Source organism: Panthera tigris, chromosome D1, assembly GCF_018350195.1.
Source record: "Panthera tigris isolate Pti1 chromosome D1, P.tigris_Pti1_mat1.1, whole genome shotgun sequence".
Taxonomy (NCBI): domain Eukaryota; kingdom Metazoa; phylum Chordata; class Mammalia; order Carnivora; family Felidae; genus Panthera; species Panthera tigris.
Window position 1 is genome coordinate 59,671,335 of NC_056669.1, and position 14,211 is coordinate 59,685,545.

General features: G+C 41.8%; 2 protein-coding genes across 2 annotated transcripts in view; one reads left to right on the forward strand and one right to left on the reverse strand.

Annotated features, from left to right (window-relative positions):
* The window catches only part of RRM1 (ribonucleotide reductase catalytic subunit M1), a 36,835-nt gene extending 30,686 nt beyond the window's left edge, over positions 1 to 6,149 (forward strand). The window contains exons 16-19 of the mRNA XM_007089363.3: positions 1,747 to 1,882; positions 2,672 to 2,767; positions 4,320 to 4,508; positions 5,520 to 6,149. Of these exons, the coding sequence (XP_007089425.2) occupies positions 1,747 to 1,882; positions 2,672 to 2,767; positions 4,320 to 4,508; positions 5,520 to 5,708 (610 nt within the window). The 3' untranslated portion in view covers positions 5,709 to 6,149. The remainder of the gene's footprint in view (positions 1 to 1,746; positions 1,883 to 2,671; positions 2,768 to 4,319; positions 4,509 to 5,519) is intronic.
* A 3,980-nt stretch (positions 6,150 to 10,129) lies between these two features.
* Positions 10,130 to 11,382, reverse strand: LOC102949622 (olfactory receptor 52Z1-like). Its single transcript, XM_042959203.1, is given in 3 exon segments — positions 10,130 to 10,415; positions 10,418 to 10,626; positions 10,629 to 11,382. Coding segments are annotated over 3 exon segments (1,056 nt in total). The 3' UTR covers positions 10,130 to 10,322.
* Positions 11,383 to 14,211: the final 2,829 nt, after the last annotated feature.

The following is a 14,211-nucleotide window of genomic DNA, read 5'->3' on the forward strand; positions in this document are numbered from 1 at the left end:
CTTGTTCCACAGAACAAACAAAAACCAGCTTACTCCTTTTCCCAGAGATAACCGTTGTTAATAGTGTGTATTTTTCTAGACCTTTTTCAGTACGCTTGCAGATGCATACAGTTTTGTTCCAAAGATGTGATCAAACTTGACATTCTTTTTTTTTTTTTTTTTTAATGTTTAATGTTTATTTATTTTTGGGAAAGAGAGGGAGAGAGACAGAGTGCAAGCAGGGGAAGGGGCAGAGAGAGAGGGAGACACAGAATCCAAAGCAGGCTCTAGGCCCTGAGGTGTCAGCACAGAGTCCGACACAGGGCTCGAACCCACAAACCGTGAGATCATGACCTGAGCCGAAGTTAGATGCTTAACTGACTGAGCCACCCATGCGCCCCTAACTTGACATATTTTAAGACCTTTAGGGATTTATTTTGGACATCTTTCTTTTTTTAGTCCATGCAGATCTGCCTAATGTTTTTAATGATTACAGACAATTCCATAGTTTGGTATGTGCCATATATATATATATATATATATATATATGACTCTTCAATACATTTTCCTATCTTTGGACAGGAAATCACTGTCCACTTTACTGAGTAAGTAAGACATGAGGTCTTTTGGTGGTTTGCTTGATGCCTCAAAATTACAAAGTGACAAAGTGAGATTAAGATTCCATTAGGATATGAAGCTTTAAGCTAAGTGCTGTGTAAATCCAGAGGTATATAATGTAGTAAAGACAAACTCTTTGAGAAACTTAAGACTAAATAAAGTAAGACATGTAACACAAGTAGTTAAAATGTACATAAAGGTACATGTCATAGAAAATGTTTGCAGAAGAAATATTTATATTTGGCATAAAAAAAATTTTTTTTAATGTTTATTTTTGGGAGACAAAGAGAGTAGGGGAGGGGCAGAGAGAGAGGGAGACACAGAATCCGAAGCAGGCTCCAGGCTCTGAGCCTGTCAGCACAGAGCCTGATGCGGGGCTCGAACCCATGAAGCATGGGATCATGACCTGGGCCAAAGTTGGACGTTCAACCAACTGAGCCACCCAGATGCCCTTATATTTGGCATTTGTATTCAGCATTGTCTCCCTGGTTGGGAAAGATGTTCCAGAGGGGTCATCTCTTAGGCTAAGCTTTGAAGAACAAGCTAAGGGCAGTGTTCAGATAGTGTACTCTTCCTTAAGTACTCTGGCAGTGAATAGAGTCAAAGATGTTAACCTTCCTCTAGGAACGTTATGATTAAAGAGGTAATAGAAGAAGTCAGGAATATACATAATCTGAGCATAATTTTTTCCTGTGGAGAATTTTGGTGATAGATGTCTGATTGTGACCACTTTCACATCATTATTTTTCCTTAAAGAGCTTAGCACAGTGATCATATAGGTACTTAGAAAAGAGTGAGGGTTGAATGAATGTACCCTGATACAGGTGGGGACTCTCCAACAGTCATTTGAGTATTTCCCTGAGCAAGCTAGTGTATCAAATGCTAATAAATCGTCATAATAAGAATTGCCAGCACTAAAAATTGTGCTAATTGAGTTGAGGATTCAGGCATTTAGGAGAGGGGCAAGCTATACCATTCATACTGTGAAGTTGTATCTCTACTGGGGTTGCATGCAAAAGTCATTATATGAGTCTAATGCATGTATGGTGTCACTCACAGCATCTGCATTTACTACAGTGACATAAAGTAACTGCCTTCCTGGCAGATTATAGCTTTAGGACCAGCATCTGATAATCTCCTTTTCTTTAGGTATGGTATAAGAAACAGTTTACTTATTGCCCCAATGCCTACTGCTTCAACTGCTCAGATTCTGGGAAATAATGAGTCCATCGAACCTTATACCAGCAACATCTATACTCGCAGAGTCTTGTCGGGAGAATTTCAGGTGAGATCACGACTAGACCTACAGGAGATTGTGCAAAAGCCCGATGTTGGGAGTAAATGACAACTCCTATTTAGTTTGCCCCTTTTTGCTTAGTACAGGGCACAGCTTTGATAAAATGAGTCATCTTCATCTCCAGTGTTACTCTATTTCAGCACATAATAGACATTTAATAAATATCTGTCAAAAGAATGAATTTTTGAGGGTTACATAGGAAAATAAGTTGTTGATGTTAGAGTTCACATGATATTTAACCATCCTGTAATGATGGTTACAATTCATAAATTTTTACAAATAACTTGTTTACAAATTAGAATTTCTGGTAGGTAGGACTAGTGTTTTTTTTACGGTTCCCAGGTAATTCTAATATGCAGCTAGGGTTGAGAACCACTAATCTAGAAGATTTTTATTTGTGAATTTCCAGATCTCCTGAAATCAATTTCTGTAGGTTTGGAGTGGATGCATTTCTATTTTTTCTTAAGTATTTATTGTATCCTTTCTTAGGAAAAAAAAAAAAAGAGTCCACAAAGATTTACCCGTCTTAGGCAATGCTGGCTCTTTTCACCTTTGCAAATATTACGTTTCTTGAATAACAGGTCAAGATTTAAAGGAATACAGCTTTTGTTTGGTAGGATGGGCCTCTCAGTTTTATAAAATACAGAATTTACCAGGTAATCTAATGTTAAATGCTTCTTTAAATGATCTTATTTACTTTAAGTTCCAGGCCTGTGATCCTGTTTAGCCCTGTCATTCTTAATTATTCCTTGGCATCTTTTTTGCTTTTTCATTCAGATTGTAAATCCGCACTTACTGAAGGATCTTACCGAGCGGGGCTTGTGGAATGAAGAGATGAAAAATCAGATTATTGCATGCAATGGTTCTATCCAGGTACAGAATGAAAATGAAGTGTGCTCTTTAGTAGCTAAGTTGGACATCGGTACCTTCTCACTTATCCCAGGCAGTGGAGAGAAAGAATGGCTATTCACTGTGGTCATATAGGCTTATGTTCACCTCTGCATTGTTGTGCTAGGATTATATACATCTTCACATAGCTAGGCCTTTCCCTCTTGTTTGTGCAATAATATAAAGCAGTAGTTTCCAACTTCTCTGTACATAAGAATCAGTTGGGGAGCTTTTAAAATTCTGAAGCTTAAAAAAAATTTCGGAAGCTTAGGTTGCATAACAATTAAGTTGGAATACCTGAAAATGGGAACCAGGCATTAGTATTTTTTAAAGACCATCTGGGTCATTCCAAAATGCATCAAAGTTTGGGGACCACTGATAAAGTGTGAAATTAGAGAGTCAGACTTAATTTAAAAGTATGGTGGGGATTGAGGACTCAGAGTCCCAAAAACAGAGCCGCAAATAGTATTTAACAATAAAATATTTGCATATTTGCAGCTGAGAATCAAGAAGCATTTATTTAAAAAAAATTTTTTTTTAATGTTTATTTATTTTTGAGAGAGAGAGAGAGACACCACGAGCCAGGGAGGGGCAGAGAGAGAGAGGGAGATACAGAATCTGAAACAGGCTCCAGGCTCTGAGCTGTCAGCATAGAGCCCGATGTGGGGCACAAACTCTGAATGGCGAGATCGTGACCTGAGCCAAAGTCGGACACTCAAATGACTGAGCCACCCAGGTGCCCAAGAAGCATTTATTTGTGGATGGAGACCTCTGTCTAAACATTTGTCTCCTTGGTAACACAGATAAAGATTTCTGTAACAGTTCTATTTTTGCTGGAAGAAATGGTAACACTATTAGCTAGTCTGTATGTTTTGATGCAGATTAACCCTATACCTAAGAAAATGTTCTGTTGACTCCAAAAGGGGTTTGTTTCATTGCTTCCCTTGATCATGTACCTGTGAGTTATAGCCCTGATTATTTGTGTTTTTTGTAAAGCTTAAGGGTCATTTATTGCTGCTTGGTTCCTTCCTTTTTTAAGTGCCTCTAGAACAATGAATATTTTGGCTATAATCCAAATAGAAATGGATCTTTAATCATTACCACCAGCCATATATTTTGTTGGTTAAATGGAGTTTTGTTGGACATTCTAATCCAGAGTAAGCAGTCTTGGGAAACTTGATAAGGGCTCATATTGTATGATACTGAACGGTATGGGTCAGATCTGGCAGGAAATAGAACTGAGGCCAGACCCTGGTATCATTAATTATGTTAATTAAAGGGACGCCTGGGTGGCTCAGTCAGTTGAGACTCTGACTTTGGCTTAGATTATGATCTCACAGTTCATGAGTTCAAGCCCTGCGTCAGGCTCGCTGCTGTCAGTGCAGAGCCTGCTTCGGATCCTCTTCCCCCTCTCTCTGTTCCTACCCCACTTGCTCTCTCTTTCTCTCTCAAAAATAAATAAACATTAAAAAAATTATGTTAATTATACTGATTTCTTCAACCAGAGTGCAATAAACATTTGTTTTTCCTTCTTCAGAACATACCAGAAATTCCTGATGACCTGAAGCAACTTTATAAGACTGTGTGGGAGATCTCACAGAAAACCGTTCTTAAGATGGCAGCTGAAAGAGGTGCTTTCATTGATCAAAGCCAGTCTTTGAACATCCACATTGCTGAGCCTAACTATGGCAAACTCACTAGTATGCACTTCTACGGCTGGAAGCAGGTTGGTGGAGGAAATCATGGACTTGTTGCCAGCTTGGGATATTTTGGAATTGGAGCAGTTTTACCTTCTAGCTGCCTATTTAAATATTGCCACCTAGTTCTTTCATTTCAAATCCAATATGTTAAAACCAAACCATGGTTTTTGTGCCAGATTAAGCTCTCACTTTGGATTTTCTTGTTTCTTTTAGGATTATTTCATTATTAGTTTTGAAACCTTGGAGTTACCTACGACCCTCCCTTTATTCTCCATACAATTACTCACCAAGTTGTGGTGGTTGTACCTTTGTACTGTTTCTTGAATATCTTTCTTCCTGTTCCACTACCATTATTCTTAACTTCTTAACTGATCTCTTTGCTTCTAGTAACTGCATTATCTTGTGCACTGCTACCATTTCTAAAATAAAACTTTACACATGTCAACCCACTCACTGTTCAAAAACATCCATTGTTTCTCCACTTTATCTACAATCTAAAAGCCAAATTACTTCGCTTGTCACTGGCAACTGTAAAGTCCTGTGATTCTGGATTCTATCCTTATTAACTGGCAATCACCTGGGTATTTATATAGAATTAAATTTTTTTCTTTTTAATTTAAGAGACATTTATTGACTACATACTATGTGCTAAGACTGGGGATACCAAATAGAAGATGATGGTACTTATCCTTGAAGTAGTCATCATCTGTTCTTTACAGAGACACAGTCTAGATCTCTAAATAATTATAAGGCAAACATTGTTTTAGGCAAACATGGAAGTCATACACATAAAAACAAAAGACTATAGAACAAAAATGTTTGACATTTCCAAAAAGATAAGCTTTTTTAGGGGTAAAATGAACACAATGTACTGACTCTTTGTCTTTAAGCATTTTTGAGAAGGCTTCCTGCAGGAGATGGAATTTCAGGTTTAGAAAACAATCTGATGTGGTTTATGGAAATGTATTTTAAACATTGGTTTCGAATGTCTAGTGTTCTTACAATTTCTAATTGTTGTATTTGCTTCCTTTGTGTAGGGTTTGAAGACTGGAATGTATTACTTAAGGACACGACCAGCAGCGAATCCAATCCAGTTCACTCTAAATAAGGAGAAGCTGAAAGATAAGGAGAAGGCAACAAAAGAAGAAGAAGAGAAGGAGAGGAACACAGCAGCCATGGTGTGCTCTTTGGAGAATAGAGAAGAGTGTCTGATGTGTGGGTCCTGAGGAAAGGCTTGGAAGAGACCAGCACTTCCTCACAGCCAAACTACTTCTTGAGCATAGATAGGCACAGTAGGTTTGCTTGAAGTGCTAAGGTTTTGTTGGACCTTATTGCAGCAAAAGGAGCAATTGATTTAAAGTACTGTTTCTATATAATAGTGTGAAAGTACCGATATTTTAAATCAATATATTGGGAATCAAAGTAGAAGTTTTAGGAATGCAAAAGAGGTCATCTTGCAAATAGGAAGTAACTGAATAGGGTTTCATTGCCCACTTGGCACCCCTTTTTTGGTGACCTCAGTTTTCATAAGAAGACTTAGTTTTACTGCTTTGACTGGTGGGTCCATAGAAGCAAAACTGAGTCATAACCTGTGAGAAGTGTTGGCAGGACCTTTATCTGGATAAGGTCCTATTGGTCATTCTGAAATAAACATTTCAAAGTGATTATGTGAGACCAAATTTGTCATTTATTTTCATACAAAGGTCAAATTTGAAAAAATATTTTCTGTTCTTTGAGAGTTCAGGGAGGAAATTTTAAGAAAAATTACTCAGATGCCTTCTACAATTCTGATCTTAACATATGCCTATTTCTTCTTTCTATTGTAAAATATATTAGCATAAGTGTTACCATTTTACCCACTTTAAAGCATACAATTTAGTGGCATAAAGTACATGTACAGTGTACAACCATCATCACTATCTTATTTCCAGAAATTTGTCATCATCCCAAACAGAAACTCTAAAACAATAACTCCTCATTTCCTTCACCTCTCAATCCCTGGTAACCTCTATTCTACTTTCTGTCTTTGAATTTGCTTATTCTAGGTACCTCATATAAATGGAATACTATAGTATGTGACCTTTTGTGTCTGGCTTATTTCACTTAGCCTGTTTTCAGGGTTCATCCATGTAGCATAGAGCAGACTTTAATTCCTCTTAAAGCCTGAGTAATACTCCATTGTATGTATATATCACATTTTGTCTTTCCATTCATATGTGAATAGACATTGATGTTATTTCCACCATTTTGGCTATCGTGAATAATGCTGCTCTGAACATTGATGCACCAGTATCTGAATTCCTGTTTTCAGTTTTTTTGGGTATATACCTAGAAGTGGAATTGTGGGAATACATCATAATTCAATGTTTAATTTGAAGGAACTTGAGGAACTGCCAAACTTTTCTGTAGGCTCAAGCTGCACCATTTTACATTCCTACCAGTAATGCATGAGAGTTCCAATTATTCCACATCTTTGCTGACACTTGCTAATTTTTTGTATTTTTCATACTAGCTATCCTAATGGCTTTTGACAGTTTGATTACAATGTACCTTGGTGTGGATCTCTGAGTTTATCTTTCTTGATGTTTGTTGACCTGCTTGGATCAGTAGACTTACATCTTTCATTAAATTTGGGAAGTTTTCAGCCATTTTTCTTCAGATAATCTTTTTGCCCCTTTCTCTCTTTTCCTTCTGGGACTCCTGTAATGCGTCGCTCGTTCCACTGCTTATGTCCCCCAGGTCCCTTAGGTGTCATTCACTTTTCTTAATATTTTTTCTGTTCCTTAGGCTCAATAATTTAACTGTCATATCATCAAGGTCACTGATTCTTCTTCACACTCAACATCTGTTTGAGCCCCCTTGGTGAATTTTTCATCTTAGTTATTCTTTTCAGCTTTAAAATTTGTTTGTTTCCTTTGAACGATTTCTGTCTCCATGTCGATATTCTGATTTTAATGCATTGTTTTTCTGATTTCCTTTGTTTGTTCATGTTTTCCCTTAGCTCTTCAAGCATTTTTAAGACAGTTGTTTTAATATCTTTGTCTAGTAAGTCTGGTGGCTGGGCTTCCTCAGGGATGGTTTCTGTCAGTTTTTCTTGTTCCTTTGAATGAGCTATGTTTTCCTATTTCATTGTAATGCCTGTAATTTTTTGGTTGTTGTTGAAATATTGTTTGATACTTTTCCAAACTACTTTTGCAGAGACTATTCCCTAGTGTGTGTAATCACTGAAATCTCTGTTCAGTTAATGTTTTGACAGATATCCTTGAATTTCAGGAGCTCTCTATGTAGACTGGCTCTGTGCTAGGGCACTTTCTCCACATATGGGTAGGCTTTTTTCTGAGCCTAGGCATCTGTGATTGTTAATTTTATGTGTAAACTGGCTAGGCCATGGTACACAGATACTTGGTCAAACACTAGCCTAGATAGCTGTGAAGATATTTTTTTAGATGACATTAACATTTAAATCAGTAGACTTTGAGTAAATCAGATTACCCTCCATAATGTGGGTTCCTCATCCAATCAGTTGAAGGCCTTAAGAGAAGAAAGAATGAGGTCCCCTAAGAAAGAAAGACTTTTGTCTTCAGACTGCCTTCGGACTTGAGTTACAATATCACTTCTTTTCTGGGTCTCCAGTGTGCCAGCCTGCTCTGCCAATTTTAGATTTGCTAGTTCCACAATTGTGTGAGACAGTTACTTAAAATCTCTCTCTCCTTTCTCTCCCTCCCTCTCTCTCATGCTCCCCCCTCCCATTTTCTCATTAGTTTTATTTCTCTTTATAGAGAATGAGAACCCTGACTGATACAGATTTTGGTACCAAAAGTGGTTCTAGAGGAGTAGAATCTTAAGGATGAATCTTCTGAATTGGTTCTGGAGTTTCTGGAATTGATTCTCTAATCTGATTAGATTTAAAGGCACTAATGACTATTTCCAGTGGTAAAGGAAGTATTGATAGTTTGTGGTGTGATGTGGTAATAGAGACACTCAAAATACCATCATTGGATGCTCCTAATCAAATACTTACAAGAGGCAAGGTTCTGGGTGATTGTGTGTATGTTCCACCTCCAGGGTGTATCAACTCTCCAGCCCTTTCTCATAATTTAGTTCATCTTGACTACCTTTTCCACACTGCTCCAATACATTGATGACGTGCTGATTAGACCTACTGAGCAAGAAGTAACAACTACTCTAGGCTTACCGGGAAGACATTTGTGTGTCAGAGGGTGGGAAATAATCTGACAAAAATTTGGGGGCCTTCTACCTCTGTGAAATTTCTAGGGGTCAAATGGTATGAGGCATATTGAGATATTCCTTCTATGGTGAAAGATAAATTGTTGCATCTGGCTCCTCCCACAAGCAAAAGACTGGCACAAGGCCTAGCGGGCCTCTTTGGATGTTGGCGTCAGCATGGCAGTGTATTCCTCATTTAGGTGTGCTACTCTGGTCTGTTTACCAAATGACCTGAAAAGCTACTGGTTTTGAGCAGGGCTTGGAACAAGAGAAGGCTCTACAATAGGCCTAGGCCCGCCCTGCAGCTGCTCTGCCACTTGGGCCATGTGATCCAGTAGGTCTATGGTGTTGAAGTGGCGGTGGCAGATAGGGTTGCTATTTGGAGCCTCTAGCAGGCTCTTTGGATTTTGGAGCAGAGCCCTGCCATCCTCTGTCAGTAAGTATTCACCTTTTGAGAAACGTCTTTTGGCTTGCTACTCAGCCTTAGAAGAGACTGAATGCTTAACCATGGGCCACTAAACTACTGTGTGACCTGAGCTTCCCGTCAGGAACTGGGTGGTGTCTGACCCACCAAGCCATAAAGCTGCACCTGCGCAGCAGCATTCCGTCATCAAATGGTATATACATTGAAGTGGTATATACAGGATTTGGCTCGGGAGGCCCTGAAAGTACAAGTAAGTTATTGAAGAAGTGGCCCAAATGCCCATGATCCTCACTCTTGCCTGCACCTTTGGGGAGGTCCCTATGATCAGTTAACAGAAGAGAAAACTCAGGCCTAGTTTACACATGGTTCTGCATAATACGCAGGCACCACAGCTCCTTTCTGGGACAGCCCTGAAGGACGCTCCATCTTATTGACAGAGTTGTGGAAGACTTTTAAGCAGGGAATACTTTTAGATAGCTCACTCTGGCTACCATGGGGAGAGTGACCTAACCTATGGGTTTGGGTCAGACTCAAGTACCATATCAGGGTCTAGTTTGGTCTTTGGAACAGACTGGTTACTGGGTGAAGAGTTGGTCTGGGTGTCTGTCAGACTTGATGCCGCCGGTGGGGCAGGACCTGATCTGTTTATGTGGGCTAGACTGGATATTTGGAGTAGGCCTGACCTGTGTGCCTATGTCAGATTGGGATATCCAGCCTGGGGGCTCACCTGTGTTTGGGACTGATAGTCTCTATAACCCAACCTGTGTGCTTGGGTTAGACTAGAGAGTGCAAGGCTGACCTGTATATTTGGTCAGACTGGGCTTCATGTCAAGTCTTAGGCTGTATTTGGGAGAGACTGGGCCCCAGGGAAGGGTCCTAGCCTATTTGTTTCGGACAGGATGTTCAGAGTGGGTTGTGGTCTGTATGACGCTCTGTACAGCTTCCAGGGGGGCCCTATACATCCAAATATTAACTGGGGTTTTCTCAGGAGTCAGGGGGAAGAGGACAAAGAAACTAAACAGAAAGATAAATAGGGAAAAGCAATTTTATTATTGGAATGGAAATAGAAAAAGCATTCTAAGAATTTAAAAAGTGGTAGTTGGCTAACAACGGGCCTTCCCTTGAGCCCATAATCTCACGATTTCAGCCTGTCCTTCAGTGATGCCTGCTTATTTCTTATTCCCAGAAGTCACAACCCCAACTTCCCAAGTTGATAAAGTCCTTTCACTCTGGCAGTTGCCCCTCCACTCTCATATTCTGCAGTCTCTGGCTTCTCCCCAGAGAAGCTGGGGGCTTCTCCTGGGCTGATTTATTGCCATAGAGCATCTTTTCCACATGTTGCCGGATCTCCCTGGTCTGTACTCCATAAATGATAGGATTCAAGGATCCTGGGAGTAGCATGTAGATGGCACTGAGCAGGTTCTGGACATCCGGAGACACAGTCTTGGCCGCTCGGAAGACAATGGAGGTGGAGAGACCAGAGAGGTAGATAGGATGACCAGTAAGTGGGAGCCACATGTGTGCAAGGCCTTGGTTCGGGCTCTCCCAGAAGAGATCCGGAAGGCAGCATAGATGATGCGTGTATAGGAGTTCCCTCGCAGGGCTAGATCCAAGGTCATAGTGACCAAATGCATGGTCAGTCCCAACCCATTGTTGAAAGTCAAGTCTCCACAAGCTATGCTCAGCAGTGCAATGTACTCACAGGCAAAGTGTCGAATCACCATTGTCTGGCAGAATCGAGCTCGTGACGTTAGCACCACCAAAGGCACTGCTACTTCCAGGCTCCGTGTCAGAGCAAGAATGGCCAGCACTCCCAGCAGGTGGGAGGTTATCAGGTCAGTATAGCAGAGTGGGTGACAGATGGCCACGTAGCGGTCTAGGGCCATGGCCAGCAGGAGATTGTAGTCCAGGAGAGTAAAGTAGATACAGAACATCTGGTCCAGGCAGCCATGCAGTGACATGGGGTTAGCATAATGCACAAAGCCCTCCAGCATTTTGGGCATCACGGCTGTGGCAGCACAAATGTTGACAGCCAGGAGCAGGGCGATGAGCATGTACATGGGCTGATGCAAACTCCGTTGGGCCACCACCGTGTGGATGACCAGGACGTTTGCAGAGATGATCGTCACATAAAGGAAGGTAAGAGGCAGGACCAGGAGGCGCCGCCACTCTCGCAATCCAGGGAAGCCCACCAGGAAGAAGTTGGTGTAGGAGATGTTGAAGGCACTGGTATCTCCATCCTCACCCATCAGCTTTGGCCTTGGGTTGGCCCCAGGAGCGGTGATCAGAGACTGTTAGAACAAAATGGTCAGTGGAAGAAAGCCAATTTCTGTTTTAGGGCCTGAGGGGTTTGTGATGAAGGTCCACCTCTTCATGTACATATGTCTACTCCTTTGGGGCACAGATGGGTGCTATGCCAGGTGTTACGGAAGCTATGGAGGTGAACAAGGCATCCTTTGTCCTCAGGGAGCTCTTGGCCTGTGTGTGTGAAATGTAAACTTACAAGATCCTTGTTTATCTGTGATGTTCCAGGTATTTGCTGAATAAAAGATTAGGAGGAAAAGTAGGTGTGGTACATGAGGGAAAATAAAAGGTAATGGGGGGCACCTGGGTGGCTCAATCAGTTAAATGTCCGACTTTGGCCCAGGTCCATGGGTTTGAGCCCTGTGTCAGCTCTCAGGGCACAGCCTGGAACCTGCTTTTGATTCTGTGCCTCCGTCTCTCTGCCCCTCCCCTGCTCACATTCTGTCTCTCTCAAACATAAAAAATAAAAATAAAAAAGTTATGGACCAGAGGTAAAACTAGAAAGCATGAAGAAAACCTTTGAAAGGAGGAAATATGAGGAATTTGTGGTCCAAGAAGTGTGGAAGAACCAGGTGGGGTTTATCAGGAATGATGGCCTCACTTTCGTGCCTGGGTTGCACTGTGGCAAGGCCAGGGGAAAGTTGCTGGACCTCAAACAACAGGTCACAGGGACTCTTGCCTTCCTAAGCCTCTATAGACTGACTCTGAGGCCTCCTGCCTCGCCTTGTCCTCAGTGTCATGGATGATGATTTTGCTTTCCTCTCAATGTAAGCTCCTGGAAAGCCAGGAAACAGCATTCTTCCCTCGTGCTGCTGGAGCTGCAAGTGCTGATTTCCCCTCCAACCCCCCACCAAGCCCAGGCATCGAGGACGTACTTGAGCACTGCTTGTTGAGCAGGCCAAGGAGGAATAGGAAGAAGATGGGAGGAGGCTGAACATTTAGTTGGGTTCTGAGAGCAGTAATTTCAAAGTGTTGACCAGATTTTTGTGTAATTAAGGGAGCAGATAGGAAAAGATCCAGAGTCCTAGGGTTTGAACAACACAGATTACATGAAAATAGCCAACACCTATTGGACATTTACCATATGGCAGGCAGTGTTTTCAATGCTTTCATGGATTCACTTTTTAAAATCTTAATTGTGCCAGTGAAGGAAGTAAGGCACAGAGAGTTTAAGTCTAGTTCCAGGTCACACAGCTAGTAAATGGCAGAGCAGAATTTGAACCCAGACAGTCAGACCCTAAAATGCATGCTCTTAACTTTAGGATGACCAACTGTTCCCTTCCCGGCTTGCCTGAGACTTCCCTGGAGTTTGCACTGAACATCTGGTGTTCCAGGAAACCTTTGGGGCAGATCACTTCACTCTTACTACTAACTACATAGAAGACTGCAGAAGCCTTATAGATTGTGGAGCAGCTAGGAAATGGTCTTCCTTCTTATCAGTGTATTTTCTCTGAAAACCACGTTTATGTTGGTGTTCCTATAACCACCTTCTGAATACTTAGAAGAATAAAGAGGCACAGCTGTAAATTCACAGGGAGACTTCCAAAGGAAGTGGCTTTGGATTTCCAATGCCCACCATGGAATGTCTTTTTGAAAAATCTTAGAGCATTATTTTATACAGAATAATCCAGACTTTGGGAAATGTACCATTAGTGGGGTTGGGCAAGGGCCAGATGACATTGTGGGAGGGGGTAGAAGTCCTTAGAGTGGGGGACTTTCATAGCTGGAGGGTGGGATTGAGAAGCTGAGAGTGAGGTGAGCGGTGGTCCATGATAGGACAGAGGGGCAAGAAAGAAATGCAAGCTGGAGGAGCACTGGCCAAGAAGGTGTTTAAGGACCAAGCTTCTTGTCAAATGCCAGAGTGTGTTCATTGTTAAGGGGCTTAACAAGCTGTCACGTGAACTGTAGTTTGCCCTCCTATTTTGTATTTTAGGATCACTCAGGTAAGTTCCTCAAGGAGCTCTTAGACCCTAAAGCAGTCAAGAAAGGAAATGGCAGAATAACAACCCCCTCGAGGAGAGGCAGAAGGGATGAAAAATACCGTGAGGGATGAGCAGATCAGTTAACTCGCTGATGAAAGTCTTGAGAGAGATGAAAAGGTGTTGCTAGAGTCACATCAGTCAGACTTAGGAACCAACTGGAAGTGGGGAAAGACAGAGGAATGGATAGTAATTTCAGGGTTTTTGTTGTTAGCCAGGATGACTGCACTGGTGCTCCTAAAAGCTGAGCAAGGAAGAGCAGGGTTGGGGTGCTAGGAGGCCCAGTTAATTAATTGAACTTGGATGTGGGGAGGACTCCCAGATGAAGAGGTCCCCAGTCAACAACCTGAAGTCAGATGGAGAGCTCAGATGAAAAATTAAGGCTGGAGGTGACTATGTGAGGATTAGAAATTTATAGAGGGCATGAGACAGAGTCTTAAGGAGCAGATGGCAATGAAGGAGACCGAGGAAAAGAGGGGAGGGAGGGAGTGTGAGAGCCAGGAGCAAATGGAGTTCTGGAAACCAGAGGAGAGGCTTGGTTGCTCTGGAGGCTTTGAGGTAAAGGGCTTTACAGACAGCAGAGGCCAAAGACCAACTGGGCCAACTCACCCTACAAGTAGCAGAGGAGGGGACGGAGAGGAGGCTGAGGATGATGCCAGAGCCGTGTGCTCTCTGCAGAAAGAGCCTCACCTCCACCACTGGAAAAGTCAAAACCACACACAGAGCTGCTTTATCTCTGCCCTGTCCTCACAAACTGGCAACGGTGTTCGTCTCTCTTCCTTCAGTTCCCAGGGA